The sequence below is a fragment of the Aotus nancymaae genome, unplaced genomic scaffold, assembly GCF_030222135.1.
Source record: "Aotus nancymaae isolate 86718 unplaced genomic scaffold, 86718_ANA_hifiasm-v0.15.2.pri h1tg000007l, whole genome shotgun sequence".
NCBI lineage: Eukaryota > Metazoa > Chordata > Mammalia > Primates > Aotidae > Aotus > Aotus nancymaae.
This window is the reverse complement of record NW_026988418.1, coordinates 30,894,832-30,913,526: the sequence shown is the minus strand read 5'-3', so window position 1 is coordinate 30,913,526 and position 18,695 is coordinate 30,894,832. Positions and strand designations below refer to the sequence as shown.

General features: G+C 43.3%; 1 protein-coding gene across 2 annotated transcripts in view; it reads left to right on the top strand.

Moving 5' to 3' along the window:
• The window catches only part of GNG12 (G protein subunit gamma 12), a 137,193-nt gene extending 120,070 nt beyond the window's left edge, over positions 1 to 17,123 (top strand). The window contains exons 1-3 of one of the 2 annotated variants that reach the window (XM_012442686.3): positions 2,556 to 2,641; positions 11,216 to 11,334; positions 13,041 to 14,898. In XM_012442686.3, the coding sequence (XP_012298109.1) occupies positions 11,242 to 11,334; positions 13,041 to 13,166 (219 nt within the window). In that variant the 5' untranslated portion in view covers positions 2,556 to 2,641; positions 11,216 to 11,241 and the 3' untranslated portion in view covers positions 13,167 to 14,898. Of the gene's footprint in view, positions 1 to 2,555; positions 2,642 to 11,215; positions 11,335 to 13,040 lie in introns of those variants that run through there. The other variant, XM_012442685.2, reaches the window with a different exon arrangement.
• The last annotated feature ends 1,572 nt before the right edge of the window (positions 17,124 to 18,695 follow it).

The following is an 18,695-nucleotide window of genomic DNA, read 5'->3' as shown; positions in this document are numbered from 1 at the left end:
CTGTGTAGAAATTAGCTGCTTTTATGATTAGGATTTTTATTATGATGGCAAAAACATTAGAGAGGAGCTCAAGGATGAAGTCAAGCCCTTTGGACTTTTCCTGTGGGGGTCCTGGAAAAGCCAAAGAGGACCAGGCTGAAAGGGGTGCTATATCTGAGCATAGTGGTCAGGGTCAATCAGATTGGAGAAGGATGAGGGCCGGAAGTGCTGTTACAGGGCTCACGCAGTAGCCCTGACCTGAGCTGCAGAGAGCCAAGACTCAGGTAAAATAGAAGACAGGAGAATGTAGAAAATTAAAATGGGGGTGGGGGATGTCAAGATGTAGAATTCAAGAGGATTTTTGGAGTCCAGAGTCTCAGGTCACGCTGTCTAATAAGGCAGCCACTATCATGACCAAATTGAGATGTGCTGTAAATATAAAATGTATATCAGGTCTCACAGGTTTAGTCCAAAAAACATTTCAATCATGTTTACAATGATTACATGTCAGGTTTTTTTCATATTGGGTGAAATAAAATTAATTTCACAGTTTTTGTTTTGTTTTGTTTTGTTTTGTTTTGTTTTGGAGACAGAGTCTTGCTTTGTTGCCAGGCGCCAGGCTGGAGTGCAGTGGCGCGATCTCGGCTCACTGCAACCTCCGTCTCCCAGGTTCAAGCAATTCTCCTGCCTCAGCCTCCCGAGTAGCTGGGACTACATTTCACATTTTTTTAATGTGGCTATTAAAACATTTTAAATCACATAGGTGGGTCACATTTTTATGAGAACAGAGATGGCCTGAGGAGTTAGAAGGAGGGCAGAAGCAAAAGGAGGCCTCTGTGACCAGGACAGTGGTGTTTCCTTGGGTTCTACCTGTGTTGTGTTGGAAGCAACTGGGAAGCATTCAAGCATAAAATTAAATAGGCTGTCATTTACACATTGGAATTCAGGTGAAGCGTCGAGGCTGTATGTGAAGTGGGTTGGTCATAGCTGAAGTCATAGAGTGGAGAGAGCATCATCTGCCTTTCCCGAGGACCAGTACGTGTCAGGCACGTGCTGAGTAACTTATATGTGCTCTCTCAGTTCATCCTGGTAACAAGTCTTTGAGGTAAGTACTATTGTTATTCCTTCCCATTTTCCAAATGAGCAAATGAGGCCCAGAGAAGTAAAGCAACTTGGGGTAGTAAGTGATGAGCCAGTATTTGAATTTATCTGGCTATAAAAGCCCATGTTCACTCTGCTAGAGTTCCAGCCCCTTAAAATACCTAGTCAGAAGGAGTGAGAGCTGTACCCAAGGAGCCACTGAAGCCAGGGAGGAGACGCTTTCCAGAAAGCAATGGCTGTTAGGAAAACAAATTTAGGCTTTTGTAGCAAAAAAGTATGTTACATGGTAGGAAAAATTTCGAACTGAAGAACACTTAATCCTGTTGGTTAAGGTCATTAAAAGGAGTTAGAATTTTTAGGGTTTATTCAGAGCTTTGAAAAGTTAAGCACAGAAAAACGTAGTGTCTTTTCTTGTTGTCGTTTTGCTTTTTATTTTGAGACAGAGTCTCACTCCATCTCCCAGACCAGAGTGCAATGGTGAGATCTCCGCTCACTGCAACCTCCGCCTCCCAGGTTCAAGGGATCCTCCTGCGTTGGCCTCCCAGGTAGCTGGGACTACAGGTGTGCACCACCACACCCAGCTAATTTTTCTGTTTTTAGTAGAGATGGGATTTGGCCATGTTGGTCAGACTGGTCTTAAACTCCTGACCTCAAGTGATCTGCCTGCCTTATCCTCCCAAAGTGCTGGGATTACAAGCATGAGCCACCACACCTGGCCGAGTAGTGTACTCTTAAATTGACATGTTTTACCCCCAGGCAGAAGTAAACATGGGTGGGATCAAGAGGCAGAGACTGTGATCATACTATAGCTGTTTCTTGAGAGGACGCATATTGGAATCATCTAGGAGGCCATTGAATACAGATCTGCGGACCGTTCCCAGGTCCTACTGAGTCAGGTTTTCTTAAACAAGTTCCCCGGGTGTTCTAGACACACAGTGAAGTGAGGAACTCGCTGCCCAGGCTCTGCAGCCCACTCTCCTCTGGATTTATTGCTGAAGATTGGCTCATTCTCATGGATCCTTGCCAGCTTCTCTCGGGCACAGGAGAATCGTCTTGTGTCTTTAGCAATAGCCCTATCTAGAATCTGGGGCAATCGTTCTTATAAATAAGAACAATTGATTCTCCTTCACTTAGGTCTTCTGGCAAAGCCACTTAGCACCACACTTCTGGGGACCACCTGTCTAAATGACATTGCTATGGGGACCACCTGTCTGAATGAGCAGCAGCCCCTGAATGGAGACCATGTCTTCTTTATTCAGTGATTCTGGCTGATCCTTGCCGCTCTTTTCTCCCATCCCCTCCCTTGGATTCTTGCTGTTCAGAGGCAAGCAGCAAAGGGTGGTAAGTAAGACCATAATCTTGAAAGTCAGGTAGCCCTGAGTCCCAACTCTGCCATGTAAAGCTATGTGATCTTGGGCAAGAATTTTTTTAACCTCTCTCTGCTTCATCTGTCCAACAGAAATGATAGAAGGATTCATCTCTTAGAGATGTTGAGAGACTTAAATGCAATGATGCATGGAATTTACTTACCTGGCACAGACTCAGCACTCAGTGAATGCTGGTAATTGTCAAAATTAATCATTATAACTTATTATCTTTATTATTATTATTCAGAGACATGTACCCTGGATGGCAGGTAAAATCAACTAATGAAAGACACCAGATAGGGACCTCAAAAGGATTTCCAAATCTGAAAGCCTGCTGCTGTTACAGAATGTGCTCTGTTGAGGTTTTCCGAGGGCAGTTTTCTCATTCTCATTGTTTCTCATTCTGCTGATTCTGAACCTATGTTAACTTCTCTTTGAAAAGCTCTGGACACTCTGTCTCCCACCCCAATCACATTTCCCACCTCTCTACGCAGCCCCTCCTCATCTCTCCCCGTCATTTGCCGCCCCTGTAAGTAAGCAACATGTTCTTTTGCTCTCTGCTCTCATAGCTGTGCAGGACCAGGGCAGCACTTGCAGCTGGCCACAGGTTCAAGCGCTCTGGACTAATGACCTGCAACTTTGGGAAGAAGACGAAAGAATTTTGTGTCTTAACTTCTTCCTCTCTTCAAGTCTTAAGAGTTTGGGATGTCCAGCAATGATGGTGTGGTAGTAATCCAAATAATAGCTAATATTTATAAGTTATTTGCAGTTTACAAAGCAACAGATTAACAATTGTGGATCAGCCAAGGTTCAGTTACAGCAAACAGAAGGTGCTCTTGGCAAAGTTCCAAAATGAGCTTCAATACAGAGAATTGAGGTGCTTGCATAATCATTGGAAGGGCTGGAGGAGCAGGCTCATGATACTATCCCCAGGAACAACTCCCAGACACCACTGCAGAACTGGCCACAGGTGCCTGGCGGGGAGTAGAAAGTCAAGAGGCTGCTGCAGCCATGCAGCTTCTCAGTCCTGTGTTGCTAGTGGCTGGACACTGTGACGCCTCCACTTCCCCTAAGAGCAGCTTGCCCACCACCATGCTTGTCAGCAGAAATAAGCCAAGCCACAAGAAACTGGCCTCCTCACTTGTAACAGCCAGATCTCTCCTAAACGCATTGAATTGGCAGAGACTGCATCATCCGGAGCCCTGGCATCAAGAGAACATGGGTGTGCTGGTGTGCTAGGAATGCCATAACAAACTGCCACAGGCCAGGGGGCTTCAACAACAGAAATGAATTCTCCCACATTTCTGGAAGCTAGAAGTCTGAGATCAAGGCATTGACAGCGTTAGCTTCTTCCGAGGCCTCGCTCTTGGCTTTTATTAATAGATGGTTGTTTTCTCCCTCTGTGTTCGCATGGTCTTCTCTCTGTACCCATCTATGTCCAGATTTCTCCTCCTCATAAGGATGCCAGTCATTTTGTATTAAGGTCCACTTATGACCTCATTTTAATTTGATTACCTCCTTAAAGAACCTGTCTCTAAGTACTGAATTACTGGGAGTTAGGACCTCAACATATAACTTTTGGGGGACACAGTTCAGCCCATCACACTGGAAGATGTAGTTTTCCACTTCCCAGCCCTGCAATCCAGTGAGGCATGCTAGGAGGAGGGTAGAGCTGCTGCTTGGCTCCAGTCCATTGAGGAATGCAAAATTCTGGGTGTACTTCACACAGTGTATAAGAGGATGCAGGCTGGGCATGGTGGCTCACCCCTGTAATCCCAGCATTTTGGGAGGCTGAGGCGGGTGGATCTCTTGAGGTCAGGAGTTCAAGACAGCCTGGCCAACATGGTGAAACCCTGTCTCTACTAAAAATACAAAAATTAGTCAGGCATGGTAGCGCACACCTGTAATCTCAGCTACTTGGGATACTGAGGCAGAAGAATCGCTTGAACCTGGGAGGTGGAGGTTGCAGTGAGCTGAGATTACACCACTGCACTCCAGCCTGGGCAACAGAGCGAGACTCTGTCTCAAAAAAAAAAAAAAAAAGAAGGTAGGTACTAAACACTCAGAAACTAAGTATCCTTCATACTGATTTTACTCACATACTTAATTTATCTGATGTTCTTTAATAGTCCTTTGAGATAGGAAAGTATTGTTATCCCCATTCTTCCCATGAGTAAACTGAGGCTTAAATAGGTTACCAGTCCTCTCCCAAGGCCTTAGATCTGGGAAGTGGCAGGGCAAGAGTGAGCCCAGATGCCCCCAGCAAATCCTTGAATGTGTCCCTGGAACTGAATATCCAAGGCATAGTGTAAAGGCAGTGCCACAAGTTCAAATAGAGGGTCTGGCAGGTGTACCAGCAAGTACTTGAGGGGCAGCTGCTGCTCAGATCCAGCCCAGTTATATAGAATTTTCTGATTTTTCCAGAAGTCTTCCTTTTAAAGTGAAATTTCTCCATTTTTTAACTGTTGACATTGAATTTAAAGGTAAAACACACAATTGAGTTAGCACTGTGGGGGGCCCAACCAAACACATCTGCAGCCTGGATTGAGCCTGCAGGCTTTCATATAAATAAGAAGCGCTCATGAAAATAGAAGAACTATTCTTAAGAACCTAACTCTACATTACCTGCCTTCTCACTTAGGCCACATTAGAAAGCTCTTACCACCTGGTCACATAAGCTTGAAATTCTTCTGTTGCTTCCTAAGTCTTTCTCATTTCCCAGCAAGCACATGTTTTTTATCTTGTTAGTGAGCCTAGGGGCCCAGCATTTAGTAAACATTTGTATGTGTGAGGTGCATTATGTGCAAGGGAAGGTGCTTCTGTTTCTCTCCTGACAACCCTGTGAGGTCAGCATTGTAGTCCCTCTTTTTTACAGAAGAAGAGGCAGATAAAGAGCTAGAGGAAGACATTTAAAGTTGAAGGCAAGGGGCCAGGCACCATGGCTCATGCCTGTAATCCCAGCACTTTGGGAGGCTGAGGCAGGTAGATCACCTGAGATCAGGAGTTCAAGACCAGCCTGGTCAACATGGTGAAACCCCATCTCTATTACAAATACAAAAATTAGCCGAGTGTTGTGGTGGGCACCTGTAATCTCAGCTACTTGGGAGACTGAGGCAGGAGAATCACTTAAACCCAGGAGGGGGAGGTTGCAGTGAGCCAAGATCACGCCATTACCCTCCTCAGAGCAAAAGTCCATCTCAAAAAAAAAAAAAAAAAAAAGTAAGTTGAAGGCAACACCAGGGAGTAAGTGGAAGCCAGTGGCCTTTTTTTTTTTTCTTTTAACCTACTCTTTTATTACAGCCACAGGGGTGTTTGCTCATGAAAGTTGGCTTCACTCCATGGATTCAATTACTGGCCAGGCTGTAAATGACTCATGATTCACACCCTGGGGCTTCCTGGTGCCTTCCTCCCAGAGTGGGCTCTGTGACACTCTTTCCATCCCCACCCTGCTCTCCCTGCTTCGGGTCCCTCTTGACAAATATGAAAATACCCGTATTTCCCTAATGGACCATCATGTTCTCCGGAATTTCTAGGAACCTGAGAATTCAGATGAACCACAGCATTAAAACCAATGTGAAATATTTGAATAGCTAAATACTACATGTGTTTATTCAAATCTGTTACCCATATGCAAAAATGAAAGCAAGGCTGCAGAAACGATAGCCAGAGTGTTATCAGACCGGCGGTCTGCACAGGCATGCACAGGCCTTGGCCCTTCTGGGTGGGATAGAATACTTGGTGGCTCAGGATCTCCAGATGCTAACTTCAGTCCTTGTCTAAGAGTGAGAACATTCTTGCTTAGCTTGTATACGGGAGACAGGAGGTATTACACAAACACGAGGCAGTCAGCAAGCCCCCTTCTTTAGGTCACAGTGTGTCAGTCACCCCTGATTAAGAACCACATGGTGGGCAGGTATGGTGGCTCATGCCTATAATCCCAGCACTTTGGGAAGCCGAGGTGGGTTGATCACCTGAGGTCAGGAGTGTGAGACCAGCCTGGTCAACATGGTGAAACCCCATCTCTACTACAAATACAAAAATGAGCTGGGCATGGTGGAGGGTGCCTGACTCCATCTCAAAAAAAGAAAAAAAAGAACCACATGGTGGAACATTCAGTGATGTCCTAAGTGTTTATGAATCAAACTAATTGGAATTAATCCTTTCCTTGGTACAGTGAGAAAGGTGGCTTCTGGAGTAAAAAGGCTTATGAGCTGGATTAACCTTTTTTTTTTTTTTAGATAGGGTCTTGCCCTGTTGTCCAGGCTGGGGTACAATGATATGATCACAGCTCACTGCAGCCTCAACCACCTGGGCTCAAGCTATTCTCCCACTTCAGCCTCCTGAGTAGCTAGGACTAGAGACATGTGCCACCACTCCTTTTGTTATTATTTGTAGAGGCGAGTTTTCACTCTGTTGCCCAGGCTGGTATCAAACTCCTGGACTCAAGTGTTCTTCCCGCCTCAGCCTCCCAAAGTGCTAGGATTACAGGTGTGAGCATCGTGCCCAGCCTGGATTAACTTCAGAAGCAAGATGTTCTAACTTTGATTGCCTCATCTACTAATACACCATTCAGGATTATAGTGAGGCTTCATGGCATAATGCATATGTAAGCAACATGTGTGCTCACAGGTTCCATACAGATATCAGGTGCTGTTTGCCTTGGAAGCTATTCTTGGTGTAAGAATAAAGCAAGCTTTTTATCTACCTAGTAAAACAAACAAACAGCCAGACATCCTCATCACTGAGGGAAGACCAAAGAAAACCCTCCAAAGGCACAGAGATATTTGGAGATGTTTGTTTCCCCAGACTTTCTATCTTGACCTGCACAGCCCAGCTGTTGAGGCAGTGCAGAGCAGCTGCAAGTCGGAAGGAAGTCCTTAGCTAGACCTCCAGCTCCTGTAAACACCTCTGCCTCTCAGGGATCACACAGTGGCCCTTTTTGTGCAGACATGTGGCAACTCAGCAGACCAGAGGCTCCTTAACTTGAAACAGTATAATTTTGATCTGCTTTCTCCATAGGAAGAATGTTGTAATCAGAGATTATCTTCTTTTCCAGTGGCCCAGTATACAGCTTTTTCTCAGAATGACCATGAAGGAGTTCAGGAAATGCCACCCAAAATACAACACTTTGGTGTGCTGATTACTTTGAACTGAGGGCACTTGGGGAACAGCAGATGTAGGCAGAGGCATTCTCTGAGTTCCCCTTATCAGCCTAAAGACAGATCCTCCAAAAGGAACTCAGTTGTCAAGAATCTTCTCCCAGAAATCTTATCAACTGGGAAAGATTAACTTGGATCCCAAGAGGAGAGACTGGAGGTGACACCACACCCAGACAGACTGTCACCTCTTCTTCCCAGAGCTGCTGTGGGACAACTTGTATTAACTGAGAGACTTTTTGTGTGCATGATGAAACCACCTTTATTCACCATATATTTCTTCCCCTCACCTCCTGTAACTCATGTTGCCACCACCCCCCAGAAACCCTGAACCCCCATTCTTTTCTGTAGCTCAGGATCCTATGTGAGCTTTCATCATCTGACCCCTTTGAGTCTCATATTTTGTGGCACTCCTGTGCGTACATACATAATTAAATACGATTTACCTCCTGTCACTCTGTTTATATGTCAGGTTAATTCATAGCCCAGCCATAGAACCGAGAAAGGTAGAGGGAAGTCATTTTTTATTCCCTTACAATCACAATTACCCCCATTGAATCAACTTCCCAAAGCGATTGCTATACAGTACTCATAGAAAGTTGTTTGTGTTAAATAAATCTATGAAGGTGTAAAAATTACCTATCTTCTAAACTTTAATTTGTATTCTGGGTGAGGCTGTCCACATGTGTACCAGCAGATGGGAAAGGACTTTCAAAAGAGAAATTGCATTTGAGTTAGGAGCCTGAGAGGGGTAGCAGAGCAGGAGGAGGGGCTAGGCTATGCCTGAAGCAGAAGAAGGTGTCTGATGGCTTGTTCAGCGTTGCCTCTGTGGGGGCGGGAGCTGTGTGTCTGTCCTATCCATTTATTCCCAACATATTGTACCTAGTAGCAGTAGCACTCAATTACGAATGTGTTGCTTGGACTTTGTAGAGCCTGGGACCAGCAGGAATACCCCATCGAGAGGGAGCAGGGAGCCTCTGAGTGACAAGGTTGGAGAAAGCCCTCTGAAGGAGCAGGTCAGAACATAGATGCCAGAATGAGGGAAAGCTGCAAGAAGCCGGAGCTGGCAAGCATCATGAATTGCTAACTGTTTTTAATCTTGACTATAATACAGTCAGGAAGTAAGAAAGATCTTCAGGTACTAAATGCTGAGTGTGTCGCCAACTTTACAGGGACCTACCCAAGCATTTTATAAATATTAATAGAGTCTGACTGTGGACTGCTTGCCAATGGCCATGCTGGGTGAGAGCAATTACTGGTCCAGTCCTGATATGTGTGAACTGTTCTGCAGTTACCAGAAAACTTGCTCAGGCCTGGGAAACTTTATGCCCCAAAGATTGGGAAGAAGACAATGCTTGACTTTATCCTCATGCAAAGGGAGCATTTAGAAGGTCCTTAGGGTGCAGCCTGGAAACCACAGGTCACTGAGAAAGGGTGTCATGTTCACATTCAGGAGTCTGGGGGCCTCAGAACCAGCACCAGCTGGAAGGGGAGCCCAGTTTGACTTGCTGCAGGGAACAAAATATATATCCAACTTGCTGTGAGTCAGAGCCCTGCACACTGTTCAGCGTTTGGTTGCCCACGTCCTCAGTTGCATTTCAGAGTCTCTGTTAGTAAGCGCTGGCCTGAGAACACAGAAAGGGGTTGGGCCAGGCCACTGGGTGTGAGCAGAATCAAAAGAAACCTTAGGCCTCTCCGTTGGGTAGGGCAGGGATGACTGAGGAATCTGAGGAAGACATAGCTACTCCAGGACTGTGCTGAAACAAACTTGTCCACGGCTTAGCACAAGGCAAGTCCACCCTGCCCTGCCACACGCTTTATCCTCCCAGTTTCCTGTACTGCTAGAGCTTCCTTATTCCTAGGGAAATCCTCTGATGGCTGCCACTAGTCTTTGCATTCTGCTCTGACACTAGGGCCACAAATTGCCTAGAGACTCTAAAAAGGGCTGGTGCCCATAGCCACACCCAGACCCACTCAATCAAAACCTTTGGGGCTCATGGACCAGGTGTGGGGAAGGTACAGAACAGACAGGTAAACAGGGAATTGCAATTCACTGTGCTGTACGTGACCCCTGAGGATAAAAATACCAGCAGCTGCAGTTTATGGAATGCCTTGGTCCTACATGAAACACTTGATGTGCAACAGCAAATTGAGTCCCCCAAAAAAATCCTTTGGAATGTGAAGGTTGCTGATTAGGCTGATTTCAGAATTCTGCACACAGTTAAAAGCACAATTTTATTTGTGCGTTTGACCCAACACTTCCTCTAACTGCAGAGGCTACAAGCCCTACCTAAGTCCTGGAACTCGGCCTTTGGGAATATCCGAAGTCTGGTAAAACTCAGTGTGGAGCACCGTGGTGCCCACATGATGGATGCCCTGGAGTCTGTGGGTTGCTGGTGTTTTCTGCAGCCTTGTCGGGTCTCAGCCTTTATTGTAGAATTGCATTATGCAGCTGCGGTCTCTCCAAAAGGTTGAGTCAGCCTGGGTTTGCTGCTGGCGCCATGGAGCCCTAAGACTTTGCTGAGCCCTCACATAGTGCTGGGGAGGCACACCTACTGTCCACCTGTTCTCATGAGTCATAAAACTGCCACACTGCTGCCAGGCCTGCCAGCCCTACATTTTCCTCCAGTTGCCACCCGGCTGAGAATGAACTTAGCCATATATGTCAGGGCACCAGCCAGCACTTTTCCCCCAGCCTGTCTTCCTCTTGAAATGTGCTATTGGACAACCAGTTTGTAACTCAAGGGTCAGGATGTTTCCATTGCTTTACGCCAGGTGGCTAAGGAGAGAGGGCAGCCTAGAGGCCAACAGCTCAGACCAGAGAAGAGAATCAATCCACAAACATATAATGGAGTAACAGGATTAGCAAGGGGCCAGGTCATCATGATGAGATCAGGGAGAGGTCAAAGGAGGGAATAATAAAGTTCTGTTCATTATTTCAGACTGTAGGCTACTCATGTGTCCCATTTGACATTTACTGTGGATCTGTCACCAAGAGTCTCCACTGAAAGGTTTCACTTTTTCATGAATAAAGACTTCTTATGTGCTAGAACTTTCAAAACAATTTCACATCACGATAGTACCTAAAAATAAGCACCCTTTATTCAAAGTTCTCTAGAGGAGCTCTCTTCTCATTTTCTGTTACCAGGACTTTGATGAGCCTAAAAGTTGGGTGCAAGAACCCAAAAGAAATAAAATGAAACCTTCTGTTAAAGTAGGTAGCAGTAATATTAAACTGACATGTAATGTGCCTCCCATAGCAAATGCTCTCTTTGCCACAGGTCCCCTAACTACTACAAATGTTCATGAATTTGTTTCCTCTTCGGAAATGCTAGAAAAGTCTAGCTTTATGTCGTATGTTGGGGTGCATCTATTAAACTGCTAGTGCTGGGTTTCTGCAAACTAAAGATTTATGTAGGTGCTCAAATGGATGACAAGCTTAGATACCTAGGTCACCATCCAAATTTCTAAGGGGCATTTTAGTAGCTGTCCCCAAGAAGCTGTGATAACTAGGAAAATTCATCCATTTCCCTTGAAGTAGAACATATTGTTATGAATGTTTAAATAACTGAAAGATGCCTGTTACTTGCCTTTAAAAAGACTTCTCCTCAGATTTCAGGTAGAAACAATAATTGAAGATGTCCAGCAAAACAGCAAGCACCAACAACATAGCCCAGGCAAGGAGAACTGTGCAGCAGCTAAGACTAGAAGCCTCCATTGAAAGAATAAAGGTAAGAAGCCCTGATTGGATAACATGGACTTTCTGCTCAGTTCCCCCAGCTTCTTGAAGGCCGGGCCACATGTCAGAGAAGATAATGCCATTTAATGCTGCTTGCTTCCAGGATTTACCCAGAGCAAGCTGAGAGTCTCCAAATTTTAACTTCCATTTTCCTATCTAGCATGGGCCTCACTTCAAAAGCGTCTGCGTTAGCCCCTCTGTTTGTAAAACCCTGGACAGGATTTCCCAAGGACCTGTCCTCCCTGAATGAACACGGTCAAGTCCGTTGATCTCTGTGTTCTAAAGTGGGACAGGGGTTCCAAGTAGACTTCATAAACACCCTAGTCATTCCTCTGGAATTCAAGTGTTCTAGAGTTATCAGTGCAGCTGAGGCAGCTTTGCATAACCAGTCAACAGTCTAGACTTCCTTTTTAGGGAAATGAAGCTTTTAAATGTGTTTGGCCCCCAGTGAGCATTTTCTGTGCCCAGAATCAGTAATAATGCCAACTTTAGTTGAGATCCCATAGAGAAACTGGAATGCATTTCTTAGATCACCTGACTTTGAAGTCTTCTTCCTAAATCCCAAGAGAGAACTATGCAGTGAGTGCCCTGGAATGTTGTGACTAGTTCTTCTTGGAAACTGAAGCAGTCGCCTGATCCTTTTCTCTGGACCTGGAGATAGTCACCTGTGTTGCCAGCTTGAGGCCACCTGGGCTATACTAGACAGGGCTTGGCTGCCCCATTGCTCTTTGCTTAAGGCAAAGAGATCCTATTCTGTAGGAGGGGATCCTCTTCTGTGGGATCTCCCTCCCAGACTTCTGAAACAGAGCATGATAGTTTCCATGTTTAATTCATTCTGGAGTAAGGTGCTGCCTCTTCCCATGCTGGTTTTGTCTCTCTTTTTACTTCCCCAAGCCCAATCTCTTAACAGTAAATCTTGAAGCACCACAACATGGCTCCAGAGTTGTGGCTCTAAGCCCATCATTCAGTTCTTAAAGTCTGTTCTGCATTCCAATCTGTTTTTTCTTGGGCAGAAAACAAGATACAACCTTCCTTTGATTCACATATGCTTTTTCTCATCTGGCCCCCAGTTTTTTATTTTGAGACATTTCAAACCCGCAGAAGAGTTGTAACAACAAACATTTATAAACTCCTTACCAGGATTTACCAGTTATTAATATTTGACCACATGTACTTGCTTGCACTCTCTCTCCCCCTCCTTCTGTCTGTACACACATACACAAAAAACACATATAATTTCTTCTTTAAACTCTTGAAAGTTATTTGCAGTTCAGGATTATCTCATAAGACTACCTAACACACAGTCCATTTTTGAAGAATCCAGGCCACTTATTTTGCAGAATCACCCTCACTTTGGGTGTGATCATTTACTGATTGGACTCCAGTTAAATGTTGGGCAGGAATGCTAGCTCATTAGCTGGTGGTGTGTATTCAGCATTCCCATGAAGGGATGCATGGTGCCACTTTGTCTGATCATTGTTAAGTCTCTTGGGTAAGAAAGACCTTACCTGCCAAATTACACCATTTTAAAGGTACCATTTCCTTTTTTTACCTGACAAGTATCTGAGAGTGACCCTCTGAGACTGATTACCTTGTTCAAATCAGTCTTCCACTTGATAGCTTAGCATTCAAATATGCTCTGAAAGTTTACAAATAAAGTATTTTCTTTCTTGTTTGTTTGATTTATCTCCATGTCAGGTTTCAAAGGCATCAGCGGACCTCATGTCCTACTGTGAGGAACATGCCAGGAGTGACCCTTTGCTGATAGGGATACCAACTTCAGAAAACCCTTTCAAGGATAAAAAAACTTGCATCATCTTATAGTGGAATAGAGAAACAGTTCCTCGCCTCTTCTCAACAAAGCAAATTATGAGCAGCTCCTTGAAGAGATTGACCTTCAGCTTATTTGGTAACCACTGCTAATAACTAAAATGTTCTCAACTTGGAATCATGGACTCTGAAGTCCCTATTTTCCCAGTTGTCCTTTCTCTTAAAATGCCCTTTACTGATTTAGTACAGAATAACAATCTTATTTTTCACTTGGTAACTATGGTTTTATGTTGGGTTACTGTTTAAGGAAAGTTGATCTGGGCCTTTTTAAAAACATAATTATATAATTTAAATACACAATGGATTCCGATATGTCAGGACCTAAATTGCCTAATCACCTGTCAAATTAAAATGCCAAAATTAATTGAAATCCTAAAGCCTTTATATCATATTCTTTATAAGGCATGTGCCAGCCAGTATAGTATACAAAGGAGGGGAGTGTTTTGTGTATATATACATATGACTTTGTGTATACACATATCAAAGCTATTTTCTTATGAAAATGTCCCTCTCTCCATACCATCAGCTTCTCAGTTCCAGAAGTTATACCTTTATTTTCAGTTGTGTATAGGTAGAATAAAAAATTCCTTTCAAACTTTATTGTACAAAAAGTAAAGAATATCCTAAAGATTGTATTCATTGTAATCAAACAATGCAATCATCTCTCCTCTCTTGAAGCCTTGCTGGACCTCTTAGGCTAGGATAAACTGCACCAAGCTAAACTGACAGTCCTTTGATAATATGAGACATTAATTCACAGGGACCCTTCTGAGCTTCATTGATGCTGAGTCTAGAAAAGAGGAGGAGAGTCCTGGGAGGACCTCAAGCAGCTGTGCTGCCAGGGCTCATGTTCTCTACTGGATTAGGGATAGGCACCTCTGAAATCTCCACCCTGATGATTGGCATGAAACGGAGTGAACATGAGCCCAGCTGAGAGAGGAGCAGGAATGTGTGAAAACCAGCTGCTTTTCTTGTCCCAGCTTTGTGACTGAGCCCTCTGTCTTGCTCTCTCTGCCTTCTCTGTATCTTTCCTCTCTTACCAGAGCATCTGTTTGCAGAGGGAACATTACCCTCCCCAGCCAAAGGTGTGTGGAACACAGTGAGGAAAAAAACATTAAAAAAAAAACAAAACAAAGGTGTCAAGATGCTTAAGCTCTTTTCAGATGTCTGCAGTTTCATCCCTACCTTGTCCACACACCATCAGAGAGGCACATAGGCTACTCAAAAGAGTCTTGGATTCAGTGGTATACTCCTTGGGCCCAAGGGCTTCAGCAGCTGAGCATGGGGTTCCTTGATTTTCCTCTGGGCCCAAATGCAGCCCTCACACCTTGGAATTTCCAGGTGTAGGGGTAGCCCCAAAAGGAGGACTCTCCTGTGGCCAATAAGGTATCTTGACTTTATCAAAGTAGAAAAGAGGGTCACTTCGGGGTCAAATCATACACAAGACCTTTGATATTTTAACTCATCTTAAGTTCATTAAAAGTAACTACTAAGAAAAGGTTAAAAACTTCTTCTCAAAAGGGAATCAACCCCAAGAAGTAATTATTTATAACAGTTTTCCCAAATTTTGTACTATCTATCCTGGAAAGTGAACCCCTTTTAGAATCAAATATCTGAGCTTTGAGTATTATGCTCATTGAGGGTGAACAAATGCATTACCATTTTTAAACTGCTCACCTTTATTCAGTATTTCTCCAGGTTGCTATCTACTCAGCCTTGTGAATGGCCCTCACTTTTCTAAGACAATGTGAAAATCACAGCACTGCCCTTAGCCTTGTATCATCTGCTGCTTCATTCTGCAATATGCCCAGTTCCCAAATAAATTATAGGTACCTGTTTAGGAGAGAGAGAGATTTTTATCTCTCAAAGGGTGAGATTTGAAATTTACACTAAAAAGACAATTTTACATTTAATGCTTCACTTAATGAGACATTCTTTTTTTATAAGCGTATTTTTCTACTCCATTTCAGAACACTAATCTGATTTTCACTCCGATTTTTAATGTTTCTTGAAATATTTATAATGCAGCTTCTTTCAAAATATTTTCATGAAAAATTACTTTTATTATACCATTATGTGCATGTTATTGGTAGCAGGCGTAGTTTATTATTTAGTACTGAAACATGCTCTTTTACCTAACGGTAAACAAATATGTTCAGCTATATATCTGTTAATAGGCTTATAGTGGTAAGAAATGGACTTGAGTTCCCAGGAGATTTCGTTTTATTTGCCCTAATCAGATACAATAAAGGCTGTGAGTATAAATATTATGTAACTTCCTAACCAGGTAGAGGGCATGTTCATGAATATCAGATCTTTTGATGCTGGACCAAGGAGGGGAAAAACTGTAGCTAAATGTTGATTTACTTACAACTAGACGCCTATGTGAGAAAATATATGTATACATATATATGAAATGCAGAAGTCACTTTTATTTCTCAGGCTTGTCGTCCTTACAGAGCCACAGTTTAACCGTCTGCAGCAGTTGGTTTATGTTAATAATAGACGCATGCCCAGGGTGTGTTACTTTTCCAACTCACTGTAATGATATACTTACATATACACATGCAGCTTCTTAGCTTCATTTCCATGAAGCTATTTCAATATATTCAGTATACTTTGTCCTTAATGCTGCTTCTGTTAACAGTGATCTCTTTCTTTTTTTTCATTCTTATATCTTCGTTAGTTCATCATAAATCTGTCCAGTTGAGGCCTCAGGACCATGGCAAGAGTTCGTGACTCCAAAGTATTTTACAGAAACATTTTTTTAATAAGGGAAATATTTTATATACCAGATGGTTCACAAGTGATGGGTCGTAGCTAATTTTTTTTTTTTTCCTGAAAAAAGGGTTTTTAATCACTTACCTTATTAAAATGAAAAGTGCCATACTTTTTAAAGGAAAGATCTGATTTTCTTTCTAATTTAGACTGTTTTTGTACTTTACTAATCTTTAAACTATCTGGAAAAAAAAAACCAAAACTTTATACCAATGATTTAGTAATTTTGAGGTGTAGGTTAGCTTATGTAGTGGAGGATGTGCTAAATATTCTCTTCAAATGCCACCTTCTCAACCAATTTATAACTAACATAGTGTTATCTGACTAATTCCTCTGAATTTTGATGTAAGATATTTATATAGGCTCCCAAAATGATTAGAGTACATGCCAGTCATTTCTCAGTGAAATAAACATAATACCAGAGTACATTATATTGCTTTCTTTCGTGACCTGTTAATGGGGAAAGAAATACATTAAATAGAATTTTATATATGTATGTTAAAATAGAGCACTTACCTGAAGTCAGTGGCCTGGATTGTAGCCTGGATCATTTCCCAGTCTGTCCTGTGCTGTGCGACCTTGGACAAGGCACTTCATCTCTCTAGGCCTCCATTTCTCCATTTGTAAAACAAAGGGCTGAAGTAGATGATGGCTGAGAGCCCTTCCTGTTCCCAGATGCCTTGGTCCAATGACCCTACCCCTCTGCTGGTCCTGCCAACGTGTTGGTGCTATAAGCTGCTTCAGATATCAAATTGGTTTATCTATAATGTTTGTTCATTTAATAGCTTATAAAAGGCCTTTTTGTTATATAGTGCTTTTTTTCTAGTTTTATGGACTTGGTTACTGTAATAATGTCTTGTTTTTAGCCATGTAACTGTAAACATATATTCTCTTGATGTCTCAGTAAATTTGCATTTGATGTATCATTGATGAGATGTTGTTGTTTTATAATATGCTTTGGCTACTCATCTGTCCAGCATCTTATTAACCATAACACTGTGATCATTGTTTGCAAATCTGTCCTATGGAAAGAATAAAAGCATTTACTTCACAGCTAGCATGTTCACAGGTTTGAAAGAAGTTTCATTAAAAGCACCATTGCTTTCTTTACCGCGTCAGTGCCTCATTGTATCATCCTACTTGTGTTTTGCTCAATAAATAAATAAAAGACCATTTCTCTTCCTCTTTCCCTTCCTTCACTCAGTTAACGTTTCCTGAGTAGCTCCTGGGAGCAGGCCGCTGAGAGTCAGGCTCCTATGACACTCAAATGAATAAGACACACACCAGCCCATGAGAAGCTCACAGTCTGAGCAAGGAGGGTGGGAATGACAGATATATAAACTAATCATTGTAGTATCATGTGGCAAGTGCCATAACTCAGGTGAACACGGAGTGCTGTGAGAGCCCAGAGGAAAGAAGAACAGCTCCACATTGAAAAAGACCTCTGAAAAGGCTTCCAAGGGAGGTGATGTTTGTTTGGGCTGAATGAGAGAAGAACAGTATGCATTGGAATGAGGTCCTGAGAGGAGACTGGAGGAGGAGAAGCCAGTGTGTAGAAGGCCCCCCATCCCGCCCTCCTCTCCTGCTTGCCTATCCTGACACCAACAAGGGGGCTAGAGAAGCAGTTAAGGAGTGACGTAATGACTCCAACTTGTGGAGCACTGTTTCCCATCCTGAGACCAGCTGTGGCCATGGAAACTGATAACATGGAAAGGTCATTAGACTTGTGGTGACTCCTATTCACCATGTATTTCCTGAAGATGCCCTGTCTCCTGCCCCTTCCTCCAGGGCTGGGATTCCCACAGAGATGAGGGGAGGGCAAAATAATCAGAGAAAAAGGGTGAGAGGCAGTCAACAAGTGCCAGACTATGAACTGGGCATGCTACAGAGATAGCCCCTGCTTCTGAGAACCAGCACTCCACACTTCTTATAAAAGGTAGGGGCAAAACACAGTCCCTCAGCTCTTTCTAGTAAAAGACTGAAGGATTTAGATACATTGGTTTTGAAAAATAGGCAACAACCGACAAGCACTTTTTACTGCTTCTGACCAAATCACCAAGTTCTTGTAACTCTCGGTGGAGGACCACTGTGTTGGGGATGATGGATGAGATTACTTAGCGGTGAGTTTAAAAGGTGGGAGGAGAGAGGGTAATGAAGCTGAAAGAGGCAGGTGAGATGTATACTAATTTCACATGGACAAGAGACCCAGGCCTGTGGGTGACGGGAGCCCAGTGTGGAGATGCATGTCATGGGGCCTTCTACCTATTCTGGATATGTGCCATGATCAGTTTTTCACTGGTAGGAGGGTCAGGTACACATAAACACATGGATATTCTCTAAACCTTTTTATTTGGGGCTCTTGAAGCCTTATTTGGGGCTAGGCAGACCGTCTTTTGAGTATTTGTCCCTCACTCTCTATGCCAGGTTTATAATCTCAGCTTAGGACTCTGACCATGTTTGTGGAGCCTGGTCCCACCATCAGCTCTAGCTGTCTTTGCACAGCCTGGCATGACTAGGGCCTTGTGCTTGTTTTCAAAGCATGGCCATACTTGCTACTGTACCCCTTTACCACTGTGGGTAGCAAATAACCTTTGCCTTCAGATGACCCCTCTGTCACCCTAATTACTTTCTCCTGTCTGAGTCATTCAAATCCATGAAGGTCATTTAACTTTAGGCCAGCCCTAGGCAAATGTGCAGTTAGTCTAAGGAACTCTCACCTCAATCACCCATTTTTTCAAAAATTTT